General features: G+C 41.0%; 1 protein-coding gene across 1 annotated transcript; it reads left to right on the plus strand.

Moving 5' to 3' along the window:
- Positions 1-2,317: 2,317 nt before the first annotated feature.
- Positions 2,318-12,135, plus strand: LOC100380697 (syntaxin-binding protein 3). The gene is made up of 19 exons (XM_014123351.3): positions 2,318-2,426; positions 3,091-3,140; positions 3,416-3,497; positions 4,120-4,196; positions 4,360-4,432; positions 4,549-4,649; positions 5,331-5,479; positions 6,190-6,298; positions 6,583-6,707; positions 7,471-7,569; positions 7,651-7,708; positions 7,848-7,913; positions 8,198-8,278; positions 8,393-8,528; positions 8,801-8,907; positions 9,138-9,239; positions 10,138-10,223; positions 10,685-10,833; positions 11,469-12,135. Exons 1-19 carry the CDS (start codon positions 2,381-2,383, stop codon positions 11,567-11,569), a joined length of 1,797 nt encoding a protein of 598 aa, XP_013978826.1. The 5' UTR covers positions 2,318-2,380; the 3' UTR covers positions 11,570-12,135.
- Positions 12,136-15,917: the final 3,782 nt, after the last annotated feature.

Raw genomic sequence — 15,917 nt, forward strand, 5'->3', positions numbered from 1 at the left:
TTTCATTATTGCAATAATTAATCAATATTAAATTAAGATGATTGTTTGAAGAAATGACCAAGTCTCTCTCAGTACTGAATTTCCACGACAGACCTCAGACTGGGGTGAAGGTTCACCTTCCACCAGGACAACGATCCTAAGCAAACAGCCAAGACAATGCAGGAGTGGCTTTGGGACAAGTCTCTGAATGTCATTGAGTGGCCCATCCAGAACCCGGACTTGAATCCGATCTAACATCTCTGGAGAGACCTGAAAATAGCTGTGCAGTGACGCTCCCCATCCAACCTGACAGAAGTTCAGATGATCTGCAGAGAAGAATGGAAGAAACTCCCCAAATACAGGTGTGCCAAGCTTGTAGCGTCATACCCAAGAAGACTATAGGCTGTAATCGCTGCCAAAGGAGCACTCTAGGCTGTAATCGCTGCCAAACCCTTTACAGACCCTTTACTTTCAGACCCTTTACCGAGTAAAGGGTCTGAATACTTATGTAAATGTGATATTTTTTTTTTTGTGTGTAGATTGATGAGGGGAAAAACAATTTACTATATTTTAGAATAAGGCTGTAACGTAACAAAATGTGGAGAAAAAAAGTCTAGGGGTCTGAATACATTCCGAATGCACTGTAAATGTTTTACCTGATGAAGTTGAACTCTGAAAGTGAAAACAGAAGAAAAAACATATTTTACTACAAGAGAATGTGAAACAAATAACATTAAACAATGTTCATACCATAGGAAATGTTATAAAATTCATACAAGCACTTTTCTGGAATGAGTGTGCCCTACTCAAGGCTAATCTTACAGTATACCTGATGACAGGTATGCCAGTCAATGAGCCAGTGTTCTCTCTAAATAGCTCATTCCTTTTCCTTCAACAGACTATCCATGTTTTGCTGACGTTATGGCAATCGTACTGTATTGGAAATCTGTGATACATCCTAAGCCTACACAAATAGCACTAGTATATAGCAACACAGTAAATAAAAATTACCTGAGAGCCTATGCCCAGCAAGGTAAAAATCACCATCCACTTGATAGCTCCCATTCTGTCTTTCTCTTCTTGATGTTATCCTTTTCTGTTGTAGTAGTGCTGGTGTTTCTCTCGAATAGTTGAGAGAAGTTATTTGGGAACTGCTTCACGTTATACTTTTTTCTTTAACATATTTCTGATCTGTGTTGGTTGGAAAGAGGTAGAGGGTGCTCAACCAAGGTGAGTAGGGGTGCAACCTAAAAATGTGTAGACATCATTGGACAGGAGAAGGTGCAACGCTTGCTCACCATAAGAAAATTCTTAGTTTGGTTAGACAAGTTAAAAGGGTTGACAGATCAGCGTTCAATGGCCTTCTTCAGATTCTGTGTTGGTTGAAATACTGTACCTATATGTGTCACCGCCCGCTGCAGCGAAGCACCCAATCATTGGCGAGGCCAGAACAGTTACCTGCAGGCAGCTGTACCTGTTAGTAGGCTAGATCTGTTATAGAAGTTGCTTTGGTGACAATGCCACATAGGCTGATGGTTAAAACTGGCACAACTTGATTATAATAAACAACATCAACAAAAAAGTATTTTTATGGCCGATTGCATTTTTTTTTATGTAGAGTGCAGTCAACATATTGGAATTAAATTCTTCTAAATGGGTTTTAATCATATGCTACATTCCAGTGGTGGAAAAGGTACCCAGTTGTCATAGTAAAAGATACCTTAATAGAAAATGACTCAAGTAAAAGTGAAAGTCACCCAGTAAAATACTACTTCAGTAAAAGTCCAAAAGTATTTGGTTTTAAATATATTTAAGCATCAAAAGTAAATGTAATTACTAAAATATACTTAAGTATCAAAAGTAAAAGTACAAATCATTTAAAATTCCTTATATTAAGCAAACCAGATGCCGCCATATTATTGCTTTTTTTTATTTACAGAAAGCCAGGGGCACATTCCAGCACACATAATTTACAAACGAGTCCACCAGATCAGGGGCAGTAGGGATGACCAGGGATGTTGCCTTGATAAACGTGTGAGTTGGACCCTTTTCCTGGCCTGCTAAGCATTCAAAATGTAACAGGTACTTTTGGGTGTCAGGGAAAATGTATGGAGTAAAAAGTAAATTATTTACAAATGTAGTGAAGTAAAAGTAAAAGTTGTCAAAAATATAAATAGTAAAGTAAAGTACAGATACCCCCAAAAACGACTTAAGTAGTACTTGATAGTGTTTTTACTTAAGTAATTTATGCCACTGCTACGTTCACTATTCTGAACACAGAAAACTACAATTTCTCATAATTCGGACTACAGCAGACTACTCGCGCGCAGTTGTCGACACCGATGACGCACAAAGTACGGGACAGGGCAAGCGCCAGTGGTAATTGGAAAAAAGAAACAAGATGGCAACTGTTTCAGAGCACGGGTTAAAAAGAGTAGTTTGGCAAAGTAAGTGAAACTGAAGATGGCAACGTTTAGCTACTGAAAGTATCGGGCTTATTTCGAACTAATAGCTACTTAAATTATGTTATTCAGTTGAACTTTTGCAAAGTTGTGTTGTGCTCCTCTGACTTGTGACAATGGAACGTCAACTAGCCATAACTTCTGATACGGAAGTTTGCAAACTAGCTATGTGTCCGTGGCCAAAGAGTTCCGTGATGAACTTTAGTGTGTTCAATTTTGAGTGTTAATCTACTTGGTGATTACAACTGCAATTCTTAGTTATACCATATAACTTGTTTGCACATGAATAGCAATGGGGAACCCCATCCAATTTGGTTCGTTAGCTAGCCATGTTAGCCAGATAGCTAACTTGCTAACGTTAGCTAACTCTACCAAGCTATACCTAGCTAGTTAGTAGCCGCAGCTGTTCTGGGCAGACGGCTAGGTCATTGTATACACATCACCATTGGTCAGTGCACTGTCAACAAATATGAAAATAAAATGTCTGTGTGGGTTGGCTTTAGATAAGAGAAATAAGATATCTAATTGTTTTGCCGGTTAGATCATTTGTGGGAGCGGGCAGCTTTCACACAGTCTATAATAATGTAGCCTAGGGGCTGTCAACTATAACAGTACAGTATTTGCGAATTGCCATTCTTCTTTCAACTAGGAATAAAGGAAACGATCATCGAGGATTGCAAGAAGTCAGAAATATGGAAGGTAGGAGGACTGGATCTGTTTATTGCAGACATTGACTGCATTTCATCACGTTACATAAAGCCCATGTAATGGGTTAAGTTCTGTATTCCCGACAGCATACTATCCAGTCATTGTTTTGATACAATACATTCTCAAGCAGCAGTGCTATGCTGATGACTTACATCTCTCTTGTCTCATGTGCCACGTACATCTCTCTTGTCTCATGTGCCACGTACAACACTGACTGAATCAAAAGGTGTCTTCATATCAAGGTCATAACATCTTTTCTTTCTCAGATATTGATATTGGACCACTTCACCACCAAGCTTCTATCGTCATGCTGCAAAATGTCCGACTTGATGCAGGAGGGAATTACCAGTATGTCGCACTAATTGAAATGATAATTTCCATAGATGTCTACTGCTTGGCCTTGTCTCCGGTCATTAGGGATTGTAACTAGGATTTCAAACCATAAATGTTACTTTGGTTGTAATTGGAGAACTACATTGCAAGTGGTGGAAGTTTTTGCACATTAAAGTGACGCTTCTGTTTCATGGAGTGGGGGTATAGAAAATATTAGATCCCTGTAAGGCTGTGTTTGGTTTATGTGTAAGATGAATATAAGAATGTGTCCCCACCACAGCATAAGAATGACTAACATATCGTTAGCGTAGAACTGCTTATGTACAAATAGCCCAAGGCTACTTTGAATATGTTTTAAAGGCCCAGTTCAGTCAAAAACGTATTTCCACTCATTTTTTAATAATACTGTAAAATTGTGAAAATTAATGCCCTTTTAGTGTAAGAGAGATTGCCCTTGGCTAAGAAGCTATTTTTGTGTCCTTTTGACCATTTTAATTGAAAACAATCACAGTAAGGTACTTCATTGTTACCCAGAAATTATTTCATTTTGAGATTAAAACAGGACCTTTAAAACAGTTAAAAGTGGTATTATTGATATCTGCACCATGACCTGAAATGAAACTGAATTTTCTCTTAGTTGTGGAGGACCTCTACAAAAGCAGAGAGCCTGTACTAGAAATGAAGGCTATCTACTTCATGACCCCGACAGCAAAGGTTTGACATTAGATATCTGTACACCATACCCCACTTCAATATTGAAATGTCTACATTGATCATCATTACAAACAAAACAATACAACTGTTATTCATGTGTACTAGGTTTGACAGTGCTGGGAATGTGTATTTGTAATTGGAAATATTTCCATACTGTGCTTAGTGTGTGGATGCCTTCATTGGTGACTTCAAGTTGAAACCCAAGTACAAAGCAGCATACGTTTATTTCACTGACTGTAAGTATATACTGTAGAAAGGAGAATTTAGTCTTGATGCAAATCATTAGAAAAGGGTAGACCAATTTCATGAGTTGGTTGTAAATTCTGGTACTTAATTTTTTCCCCCTCTCCAGATTGTTCGGATGAGTTGTTCAACAAAATGAAACTGTACTGTGGAAAGTATATACGTGTCTGTAAGGAATTAAACATTTCCTTCTTGCCCCAGGAGTCACAGGTAAGTGGTTGTTCTTCTCAGGCTTTCTATAATTATCTGGTTTTATTCCTGACACTGACTCTTACAAAATCACTTCTACCATGTTGGTTAGATTATTCATGGTTGTTGGTCTGTGAGTGTCTTCTGGTGCTGGACTTCGGTGGGGGGAGAAAGGGATTACAAAACCCTGCATGGGCATTGCTTTAACTTTTATGATGTAATACGCTGACGCAATCTGTCAATGCTATGATTCTCTTACGGAAAATCTGAATTGTCTAACACTTGTAGGTTTCATTATATTCCAAATTCCTGTTTTATTGGGTGAGACAGTTAGATGTTTATCAGTTAAGAATGGAGGACTATGGGAAGATTTAGTCAGTTATTGTGTGTTATTGGCACCTAGTATTTGAGAGTGAAACTGAACACAATGAACTCAGTCAAAAAATCTTGGCGTTCATAAATGGCACACACAATTACATTTCTGGATGCTCCTCTCATCCGTGTGTAACATCATAATATTCCTATTATTAAGTTAATCCGAGTAGAAACAAATCACCACAATACAAAGTTAATTTACAAAGAATCATTGCTACTCAAAATGTTGGTCCAAATTGAGAATTTTCTTGTTGGAAAATCTGATCACAATATGTAGATAAAGCTGCATTACACATGATCGGTGTATAGCAATCCTTTATGTTTCAGGTGTTCACTTGTGATAACCCTGGGGCCTTCCGCAGTATCTACAGCCCTCACTGTAGTCAGGACAAAGTGAACACATTGGAGACTCTGGCAGCCCAGATCGTCACTCTCTGTGCCACGCTGGACGAGAACCCAGGGGTCAGATACAAGAAGTGAGTCAGGGAGAGGAGATAAGAGCTTCTGCTTTCTCAGTTTACACCACTCCTGACACAACTCCTCCTCCTCAGCCCCCAAGCACATTCTGAGCTTCTGATTCTTTATGGGAATATGTATTACAAAGACCGAAAGGAATTGCATTATATAACTCTCGGATATAATCTTTTTACTATAAACGTCTAAAGTGTTCTGTGGCCACACCTTGATTGTTTACTCATAGGAAAGAGTCAGTCACTGACCCACAACATTTGAATGAATAATCATCATACACTTTGTCATCCACGATTAAATCGAGGAGGGGACTGTGGATCTGCCTCCTTGCGTTTGTTTGCATGTTAGTCACACACGACATCTCAGACAGCACTGGGCCGATTTGGACCAAACTTGGGTGAATGATGCGTCTTGCCATAGAGATCCAGCATTTACAAAATTACACTGATTGGCCTGAGGTGGGAGCTATAATGATTAACTGAAATGTGTTAGTCATGCGATATCTCAATTGGCCAATCATTTGTGGGGGGGTAACATGTTTAATGTTGCCTTGTTTATTTGTATTTATATATATTTGACCCTGCTGTTCTGTTAGTAAGAATTTTTTTGTAAGGTGTATCAGAAACAATTGTATCAGAATCAAACAAAAAATGTTTGTCACCATCTATGACGGTCATAAAGTATATAACTCGTGCATAACCATGTGTTTTGTCAGGGAGACCATGTTGGAGAACACCACTCTGGATAACGCCAAACAGCTAGCAGCACTGGTGGATTACAAACTGACTAAGCACTACGATATGGATGACAATGGCAAGAAAAAGGTGAGGCGGACACCTTGCCTGTTGTCAGCAGGGAGTTGACACAATAAATAAGGACTTAACCGAGAGCGTTAGAAAATATGTTATGGAAATAGCTAGAGATGACGGACACCAGCCAATAGGCTACATAAAGACTATGATGGTATTGCCCTAGACGTTGTTTTGAAGTATTTAGTTGGAAGGTTAGCATGGTAATTTGTGTTTGTGAGGCCAGCCACATACTGTAATAGTACAACACTACAAATGAATTGACACCTCTTTCTGTGTGTGTTGTGTTTTCCCCTCAGGGAAAGACCCAGGCCCAGCTGTTAATCATAGAGAGGGGCTTTGACCCTGTGACCCCCATCCTACATGAGCTGACCTATCAGGCCATGGCCTACGACCTTGTCCCAATCAAGAACGACACCTACAAGTGAGAACCCAGCTCAGTCCCAGTACAATTTTTTTTATTCAGATCCCCATTAGCTGATGTCTTGGCGACCATTAGCCCTGTATGGCTCAGGTAGAGCATGGCACTTGCACTGCCAGAGTTGTGGGTTGGACTCCAGGGCTCCCCAGGTTGGACTCCCATGGCTCCCCATATATAAAATGGATGCACGCATGACTCTAAATCGCTTTGGATTAAAGTGTCTGTTGAATGGAATATATTTATTATTATGAAAAAAAATATTATTGGTCCTGTGGTCCACTCTCCCTTAGCGACCATTAGTCTTCCTGTGGTCCACTCTCCCTTAGCGACCATTAGTCTTCCTGTAGTCCACTCTCCCTTAGCGACCATTAGTCTTCCTGTAGTCCACTCTCCCTTAGCGACCATTAGTCTTCCTGTAGTCCACTCTCCCTTAGCGACCATTAGTCTTCCTGTAGTCCACTCTCCCTTAGCGACCGTGGTCTACTCTTCCTTGAACCCCTGCCTTGTGTTCTGTTTTCTTGTTCTCACTTGTTCTGGAATGTCTGAATGGGTCAAAAGAAATATGGCAGACTTTCTGTATTCATTTAGAGGATAGCTGCACAGTAGCTGCTCCTAAGACATTTATACAGTAGACACAAAGTAATGTCTCTTTTGGCTGGCTATGTACTTTTCTATGTGCTGTATACTGTAAACATAGACATACATATAATCCACCGCCATGATGACGTAAGACAAACGTTGTTCGTTCACTTGTTTCTCTGTCCAGATACAAGTCTAAAGATGGTTCTGAGAAGGAAGCCCTGCTGAATGAGGATGACCAGCTGTGGGCCAGACTCAGACACATGCACATTGCTGAGGTGTCAGAGTAAGTATCCATTTTAATTTTTTAAACCTCTGAAATAGTTATACTGAAGATAATTTGTTAACTATGTGCTTTATATTCTAGACAAATACCTAAACTGGTGAAAGAAATTTCTGCCAACAAAAAACAGCCCGATGGAAAGGTAGGTGGCCATTTTAGCTTCTCCCTCCACCTCTGTTCTACTTGAAACTAGAAAGATTTTCTGTATCTGGTTTTGTCCTCTCCCTCCCTTGAGTTCCCATCATTATTTTCTTCTCATCAATATTTTAAATATTTTCTAGATCACAATAAGCGGTTTATCCCAGCTTATGAAGAAGATGCCCCACTTCCGCAAGCAGATTGCTCAGGTACGTAGCGCCAGGTGATCTGGTCCGCTCTGGTTGGCTCATTCTGATTGTTCTGCTCTGGTTAGCTCCTTCTGATTGGTCTGATGGGGTTGGGTTTGTGATGCCTTCGAGGCCCAGTGTCATGTAGTGCTTTCTTCGCCTGGTCTCTGGAAAGGATACTGTGGAAAAACTGATCATTCCCCTATTATGTGACTGGGTTTATATGGAAATTAAAGCTGTTCACTTATACTGCCATGTGATTTTTAGAATAAAAAACATCAGCCATGTTTCAATGTCAACCACAGAAAACGGTCCATCTGAATTTGACTGAAGACTGTATGAACCACTTCCAGAAGAACGTGGAGAAACTCTGCAAAGCTGAGCAAGTATGTTTTATGCTGTCTCATATGTATGGCCAAAATGCTACTGTTGTACTGTACATGTCCCTTCTGTGTGACCTTGTGCTTTCTGAGTGACGTTATGTCTTCGCTGTTCTATAGGACCTGGCAGTAGGGTCTGATGTGGAGGGTGTGAAGGTGAAGGACCCCATGAGGACACTGCTCCCTGTCCTGCTGCACCCCCATGGTACCTACGATAAGATCAGAGCTGTTCTCCTCTACATCTTCAGCCTCAACGGTGGGTCTGCTGCTCTGACTTACCCTCCGCCTTCACAGTCTGTCTTTATATTTACATGTGATCATTTAGTCGCTTTTATATGGCATCTATTACATTGAAAATGTAATGAGTCTACGGTTTGAAAATGGAAAGTCATTAATTCCTTATTTGCCCCTTAACTAAGGTACCGTTGGAGCTTCAGCTATAGGAATATTCTTTCAATAGAATCTCTTTTAATTTTAACTTGAGTCAAATACTCTTTTTAAAAACATTTTATTTTTGGTTCTGAACAGGAACAACAGAGGAAAACCTGAACAAACTCATCCAGCACGTTAAGATCGAGGAGGATCGAGAGTTCATTCTCAACTGGAGAGAACTGGGAGTCCCCATCATATCTTTGGTAAGTGAGACTTATAGGGCATACTGTACATAGTCTGCTAGATCTTAGCTGGCTCATAGCCCAGGTGGATTCTATAGTACTATCAGTGTGTATTGTATAGTAGTGTGGCACTTCACTAGTTTTATGTGGTTGTGTACTTTCTTTCAATTCTCATTTTGTATCTTCTTACCTTTAAACAGGGCTTTTATTTATTGTTATGTTCCTCTTTCTCACTCTCTCCCTCCACCCAGCCAAGCTTCTTCCCAATGCGTAGGTCATCTCGAAGGGACCGCACTCAGGAGGAGACATACAGCCTGTCCCGATGGACACCTGTCATCAAAGACGTGATGGAGGTCAGTGTTAATGATAACAATGATAAACCGTTTCCTTATCTCACAGAACAAAACTGTGTCACTTAGCTTTTCTCGGGGGCAGGGGGAGGGAGGGAGTCACAGGGGGAGGAAGGAAGGGAGGGAGTCACGGGGGAGGAAGGAAGGGAGGGAGTCACGGGGGAGGAAGGAAGGGAGGGAGTCACGGGGGGAGGAAGGAAGGGAGGGAGTCACGGGGGGAGGAAGGGAGGGAGTCACGGGGGGAGGAAGGGAGGGGGTCACGGGGGGAGGAAGGGAGGGGGTCACGGGGGGAGGAAGGGAGGGGGTCACGGGGGGAGGGAGTCACAGGAAGGGATGGGAATCAGGGCTCATATTCACAAAGTAGGAGTGCTGATCTAGGTTAGTTTTGCCTTTAGATGTAGATTACATGGACAGGGTGGACCAGACCCTTGATCAGCAGTTGTTGTGGTGTTCTGGGTGACAGAAATTCCCTGAATGTTAAGAATGGGTGAGGTGAGTCAATGCAGTCTGTTTTGGATGTAGGGAACCGTGGGGTTAAAGGTTTTGGGGGTGGTTTTAGGGTCACAGGAGCGTGGTGGGATTAGGAAGGGGATGGGTGAGGGGAGGGGGAGACCTATGATATGTCAATCGTCGCTCAGTACACAGTCCCTTTCTGGGTCACAGTGGATCGAGGCTCTACAAGCGTGACCCATAACAATACAACTGATTCAGGATCAATTCTCCTAATGGCTGATACCAGCCTAAGTATAACTATTATGAACTAAAGCTAAGCAACACAACCAGCCTTGGACCTACAATAAGTGACCAAATGTCCTGGGCCCATTGTCCAGTGACTGCCTCCCCACCATCATGATGACTGAATGAGTTATAGTGTAAGAATACTTTTTGTGTGGTGTTCCAGGATGCTGTGGAGAACAAGCTGGAAACCAAGGAATGGCCACACCAGTCAGAGTGCCCAGCAGCCTGGAATGGCTCTGGGGCTGTCAGGTAAGATTCAACATTCTTTAATTATCACACAACTGTAGTTGGTGATATTTGCTTTTGGTAAAGGGTGGTAACAAAAAAGTGCACATGATTGACATTCATAGACTAATTGTAACCCAAAGGATGGATTGGGGTTGAGGAAAGGGGTTATGGCTGTTACATAAGGAGCGTTGGCACTCACACCTAACTCCATTCAGAGGCTTCTCCCATCCCTGGGGTGTGTTATGACTGGATGTCACAATGACTGGGTAAAATCGTTACTGCGTGTCAGTTACAAAAGATGATTTCTTTATAGTCTAGGTCTAGGATATGGTTCTGTTATAAATTACAACACTTACAAATACAGATCTGATTAAGTAATGGAAAAAATATGATAATGTAACTATTATTAATGAAGGCTCTCCGAGTGAATTCCAATCTGACTCACACTGACACACAGCATCCATCCTTCTCTCCTCTCCCAGTGCCCGTCAGAAACACAAGGCCAGTTCTCAGGATGAGCGGAGGAGTGGCTCCAGGCTCATCATCTTCGTCATCGGAGGGATTAGCTACTCAGAGATGCGCAGTGCCTACCAGGTCACACAGTCCGTCAAGTCCTGTGAGGTCATCATAGGTGTGTAACAGCAGCAACTCTACGTGCTGTGCTGCAGGGCAGCGTGGGTGAATCTCAATCTCTTGTTAGTTGCATCCTCTCTCATCGCCTCCAATGTGATCTTCTCCAATGCAAGGAGAGAGGACACAAAGAATTGAAGACTTTTGTAGATTCAACCAACCAACCAACCATTCTCATTGTCCTTAACTACAGCCCAGTAACTGGACTATTGCTTGACACCCCCTGCTGTACATAAATAGTAGTACAAAAACAGGAGGTGATGAATGGAAAAATAAATGCTGTACACTATGGTTCAGTCTTGAGCAGGGGTACATCTTTCACTGGGGACGGGGGCCACATTTTGAAATTGCATTTGTCTCACCCAGTTTTATAATTGGAATGTGATACAAAACGGGGCAACTGTGTGCTTTAGGACCATGCGGTCGCCTCCGAGCGGTCGGGTAGGCTGTTTTGGAGTGTTTATCCGACTGGATAAAAAAACATATATATATATATATATATATTTTTTTTTTTTCTAAAACCAAAGTTGCGTCCCTGGTCTTGAGTGTCAGGCAAACTAACACTACAGAATGTTCTTCATCTGTGCGTCCTTTTATTTAGTTATTTAACAAACATGTCTTTTTTTTTTTCTCCAGGATCGTCCCACATTGTGACCCCCATGGAGCTCCTAGACGATATTCAGGCCCTGAGTAAACCAACCACCACCAAGGAGACCTTTACAATAGTGAAGGAGTGACCCACCCCTTCCCCAAACATGACACCCTCCCCCAAACCTGAGCACAGAGCACTCAACTTCATCAATGGAAGACCGAAGGGAATTCATATTCTAGAGTTTAGTCATTAGCTATGTGTATTATTAATACTTAACTTTGGAACCTGGTGCATATTTGTAACATAACCGTTGTGCCCTACCCTAAAGTGCATTTATTACATTTTTATCAAATCTGTGTGTGCGTCTCAAATGTCACCCTTTATTCCATAAAAAGTGCACTACTTTTGATCAGGGCCCATAGGGCTCTGGTGAAATGTAGTGTACTGCTGGGGAATAGGGTGCCATTTGAGATGCACATGTTTTTTTTTTCTAGCTTTAAAACACTCAATGTTCCATGTTGGAAAGCTTCTGAGAAATGCTTAGAGATGTAATTTGGGTGAAAAGATATGAAGCTAAGCTAATGTACATATGATGTAAGCACTGTCTGCTAGCTAAATCCTCTCTCCTCTCCATTACAGTTTATTTTGTCATAGATTATTTACATTTTCTTGTATTGAACTGCCAATGAATAAATGGCCGACGTGGTTCAATGGTGTCTGTTTATTATTTGGAGTGATACTCACTTTGCACATACACCCCCTCACTTATTCAAAATACAATGTGCACCTCTTTGGGTCCCCGGGAACAGGATTGATAACCACTGCTCTAGAGTCATCTACTGAAACGCTCATATTTATTGATGTTTTTTTAAACATGTATGATTCATCACCAATAGCATCAATAATAGAAAGTTGATCTATGGTGATACTGGCGATTGGGAGGTTTTGAGGAGACGTACGAAGCATCTGAATAATGAAGACAAAGAAACAGATCAGAATTCCTCATCAGAACAACAGTAATGTGATCCTCTGCAGCACATATACTCAAAGCCAGTCCTCTCCAGTGAGCTGCTACAGAAAGGAAGCAGAGGTTCAATAGAGAAAGCAATAAGTGCAGCAGGGTTTTTTGTCTGAGGTACCTGGCGGAGCTGGAACATGGGTATTGAGTGAACAAAGTGTTCTCATGCCTGAAAAAGAGACAATGCTACTGCCCCCCCCCCCCAGAGGATATGAGGCTTATATCAAATCTGCCCTACTTTTAGCCAGTCCAAAAAAATACAGTATCACAGCCGTGTTTTATATTGTGTCCAGTGATTGTTGGAGGTGAATCATTGCATTGGCTTGTATAGGCTATATATTTTCAGCACTTGTATTATACAAAAGGATATATATGATGGAAGGGTATAGTCTGATCTTTAAGTGAGGAGAAAGTGAATGTAGGTAAGGGGACATGTGTTGGCCACACAGACTTCTGTAAGGGTTGGCCTGCTTTTGGCCTGTCTCCTGTGGTATGCAGTGCTAGTGCGCCCCCTATTGACCTTTGGTTAGAGGAGGAGGTGTGATGGTGTGGAGTGCTTTGCTGGTGACACTGTCAGTGATTTATTTAGAAACACTACCTTGTCAAAAATCAACTGATTGGCATACACATTAAGACGGAAAGAAATACCACAAATTAACTTTTAACAAGGCACACCTGTTAATTGAAATGCATTCCAGGTGACTACCTCATGAAGCTGGTTGAGAGAATGCCAAGAGTGCAAAGCTGTCATCAAGGCAAAGGGTGGCTACTTTGAAGAATCTAAAATATATTTTGATTTAACACTTTTTTGGTTACTACCTTATTCCATGTGTTATTTTATAGTTTTGATGTCTTCACTATTATTTTACAATGTAGAAAATAGTAAAAATAAAGAAAAACCATTGAATGAGTAGGTGGGTACAAACTTTTGATTGGTACTTTATATAATAATCATCTTATCGAAGTAACTTGGAGTCACGCGATGTGTGGTCCTCCCAATACGACTCGTCGGGGAAGCATGCAGTTTAGGCTACGGAACCCAAACCGGCTGCGCACGTTCGCCATCGTGCATACATTTATTTTGTCCCCCTACACCAAACGCGATCACGACACGCAGGTTAAAATATCAAAACAAACTCTGAACCAATGACATTAATTTGGGGACAGGTCGAAAAGCATTAAACATTTATGGCAATTTAGCTAGTTAGCTTGCACTTGCTAGCTAATTTGTCCTATTTAGCTAGCTTGCTGTTGCTAGCTAATTTGTCCTGGGATATAAACATTAGGTTGTTATTTTACCTGAAATGCACAAGGTCCTCTACTCAGACAATTAATCCACACATAAAAACGGTCAACCCACGTTTTACTTATATGGTGATTGACATCTAAAATTTCATAGTAACCACTACAACGGCAACAGTTCGTCTTTCAATCACTTGTGGGTATAACCAATGAGGAGATGGCACATGGGTACCTGCTTCTATAAACCAATGAGGAGATGGGAGAGGCAGGACTTGCAGCATGATCTGTGTCAGAAATAGGAATGACTTCTATTTTAGCCCTTGACAACACAGACGCTGGTTGATGTGCGCTAGCAGTGTGGGTGCAATAATTGAAAAACGTAGATTCCTACATTTATTTTGCAACGCGAGCGCAGGCGACGCGAGCGGTGTAGTCAGGGTGTAGTCTACAGATGAAATAAGTGATGAACTTCACATGATGGTTGAAGTGCAAAGTAATGAGCGTGATGCTCAATTCCAATAAATATTGATGGTCTTACTATGGTGACATGACCATCGACGCTTGGCTGCCGTTTGACAAATAAAAATAATCTTGCTCTTTTATCCATAATAGTCTATACGTGATACAATGTAACTTTATAGCCCGCCTGCGTTCTAGCCAACAGCGCGATTTCCCCTGCACCCTGTTTCCTAGATCGCACATGCAGATACTAGAGTGGGCACACTCGCTATATAGGGCAACCATTTTTTGGAGAAAACCATCAGTAGAGTTGAAAATGCGATGGAAACCCATTTAACTTGTATTTTTTATTCGGTACATGGGAATTTAACCGCACAAGGTATTTTTTAAGTGCATTATGTCATCACGCACATCCTTTAATCTGCAACAAATCAATTAGAAAATCAATTAGATGAAAAAACGTCACTGGGAAAATGCGCATAGGCTATTGATTTTGTGCGGATTTTAGAATGTTCGCATGAAAATCTGTCGCCAATTGGATGGAAACCTTGCTTGTGGAGAGGAAACGTCCAAAGTCCGCGACCATGTATGTTATGGTAACACGTGGGCCAGCAGGGAGCCCTTCCCTGGGCCAGCATTTATTTTTTAATAAATAGATCAAAGAGATTGAACAACATGAATTGAGATATAAAGCAATGCATTAAGTGGTCTTGCATGTTATTACTTCCATTCACCTAATCCAGAGGCGTCTGAATCAGATTGAATTTCTTACTCAAATAGCCTACTGAACACACGACTAGAGTAGGCAACATACCTCCAAGTCTACTGTTAGTAGTAGTAGTCTAATGCCACCTTTGTTTCAAAGTAACCTTGAAAACAGCAACTGTAGAATACAATTTACAATGTATCATGTTGAAATGTATGAGGTATATGGAAATGTAATTGGTCATGAATGCAGTAGCTAGGTTTCCATCCAATTTGAAACGGATTTTCATGCGAATATTCTAAAATTGGCATAAAACAATATGCGCATTTCCCCACCAGAGATGTTTCCATCAAACTGATTTTGCGGATAAAATGCTGTGCGTGATGACATAGTGCACACAAAAATAACATTTGCTGTTAAATTCCCCTGTACCGAATGGAAATACAAGTTAAAAGGTGTCCATTGCATTTTCAACTCTATTGATGGTTTTGTCACAAAAACTTTTGCATTATATAGCAAATGTGTCCACTCTGGTCTTGGCACGTGCGCACTAGCCAACAGCTCGCAGACTACCTCCATTATGATAATATTATGGATAAGAGCGATATTAGGCCTATTTGTATTTTGTCAAACGGCTGCCAAGCATCGATCATTGTCACCAGAATAAGACCCTCGATATTATCATAACTCATTTCATCTGTAGTATAATAATCTGCATGCTTTCACGAGTCGAAGACGGAGGACCACACAGCATATCAACGCGTGACTCAAAGTTTAATGATGGTTATTATCTTTGCACATAAAGGCGTTTCGACCGCCATTTGTCGTATAATGAATTTTACCGACACGAACAGATCGCACCATGTCGAACGAACAAATTGTCGACATTTATAAAAGTGTACCGGTTACTTAAAGTTTCCATCATCCCAGTCGTTACTTTTAATATGTCAGGTAATTCATCCGCATGAAAAGGTATGATGGAAACATGGTTAGTGTAAAAAATTAGGCGTGGCTTAATTTCTAAATCTCTAACGCCATTGGCCAATGTATTTTTTGGGGGAGGGGAGA

This window comes from Salmo salar, chromosome 10 (assembly GCF_965601325.2).
Source record: "Salmo salar chromosome 10, fSalSal1, whole genome shotgun sequence".
Classification (NCBI taxonomy): Eukaryota; Metazoa; Chordata; class Actinopteri; order Salmoniformes; family Salmonidae; genus Salmo; species Salmo salar.

What these genes read in the sequence shown, in the direction of transcription:
- LOC100380697 (XM_014123351.3), top strand. Translation starts at nt 2,381, where the DNA reads ATGGCAACTGTTTCAGAGCACGGGTTAAAAAGAGTAGTTTGGCAAA. An exon ending in AACTCTGCAAAGCTGAGCAA is followed by an intron (nt 8,279 to 8,392) that starts GTATGTTTTATG and finishes GCTGTTCTATAG; the next exon opens with GACCTGGCAGTAGGGTCTGA. An exon ending in GTCCTGTGAGGTCATCATAG is followed by an intron (nt 10,834 to 11,468) that starts GTGTGTAACAGC and finishes TTTTTTCTCCAG; the next exon opens with GATCGTCCCACATTGTGACC.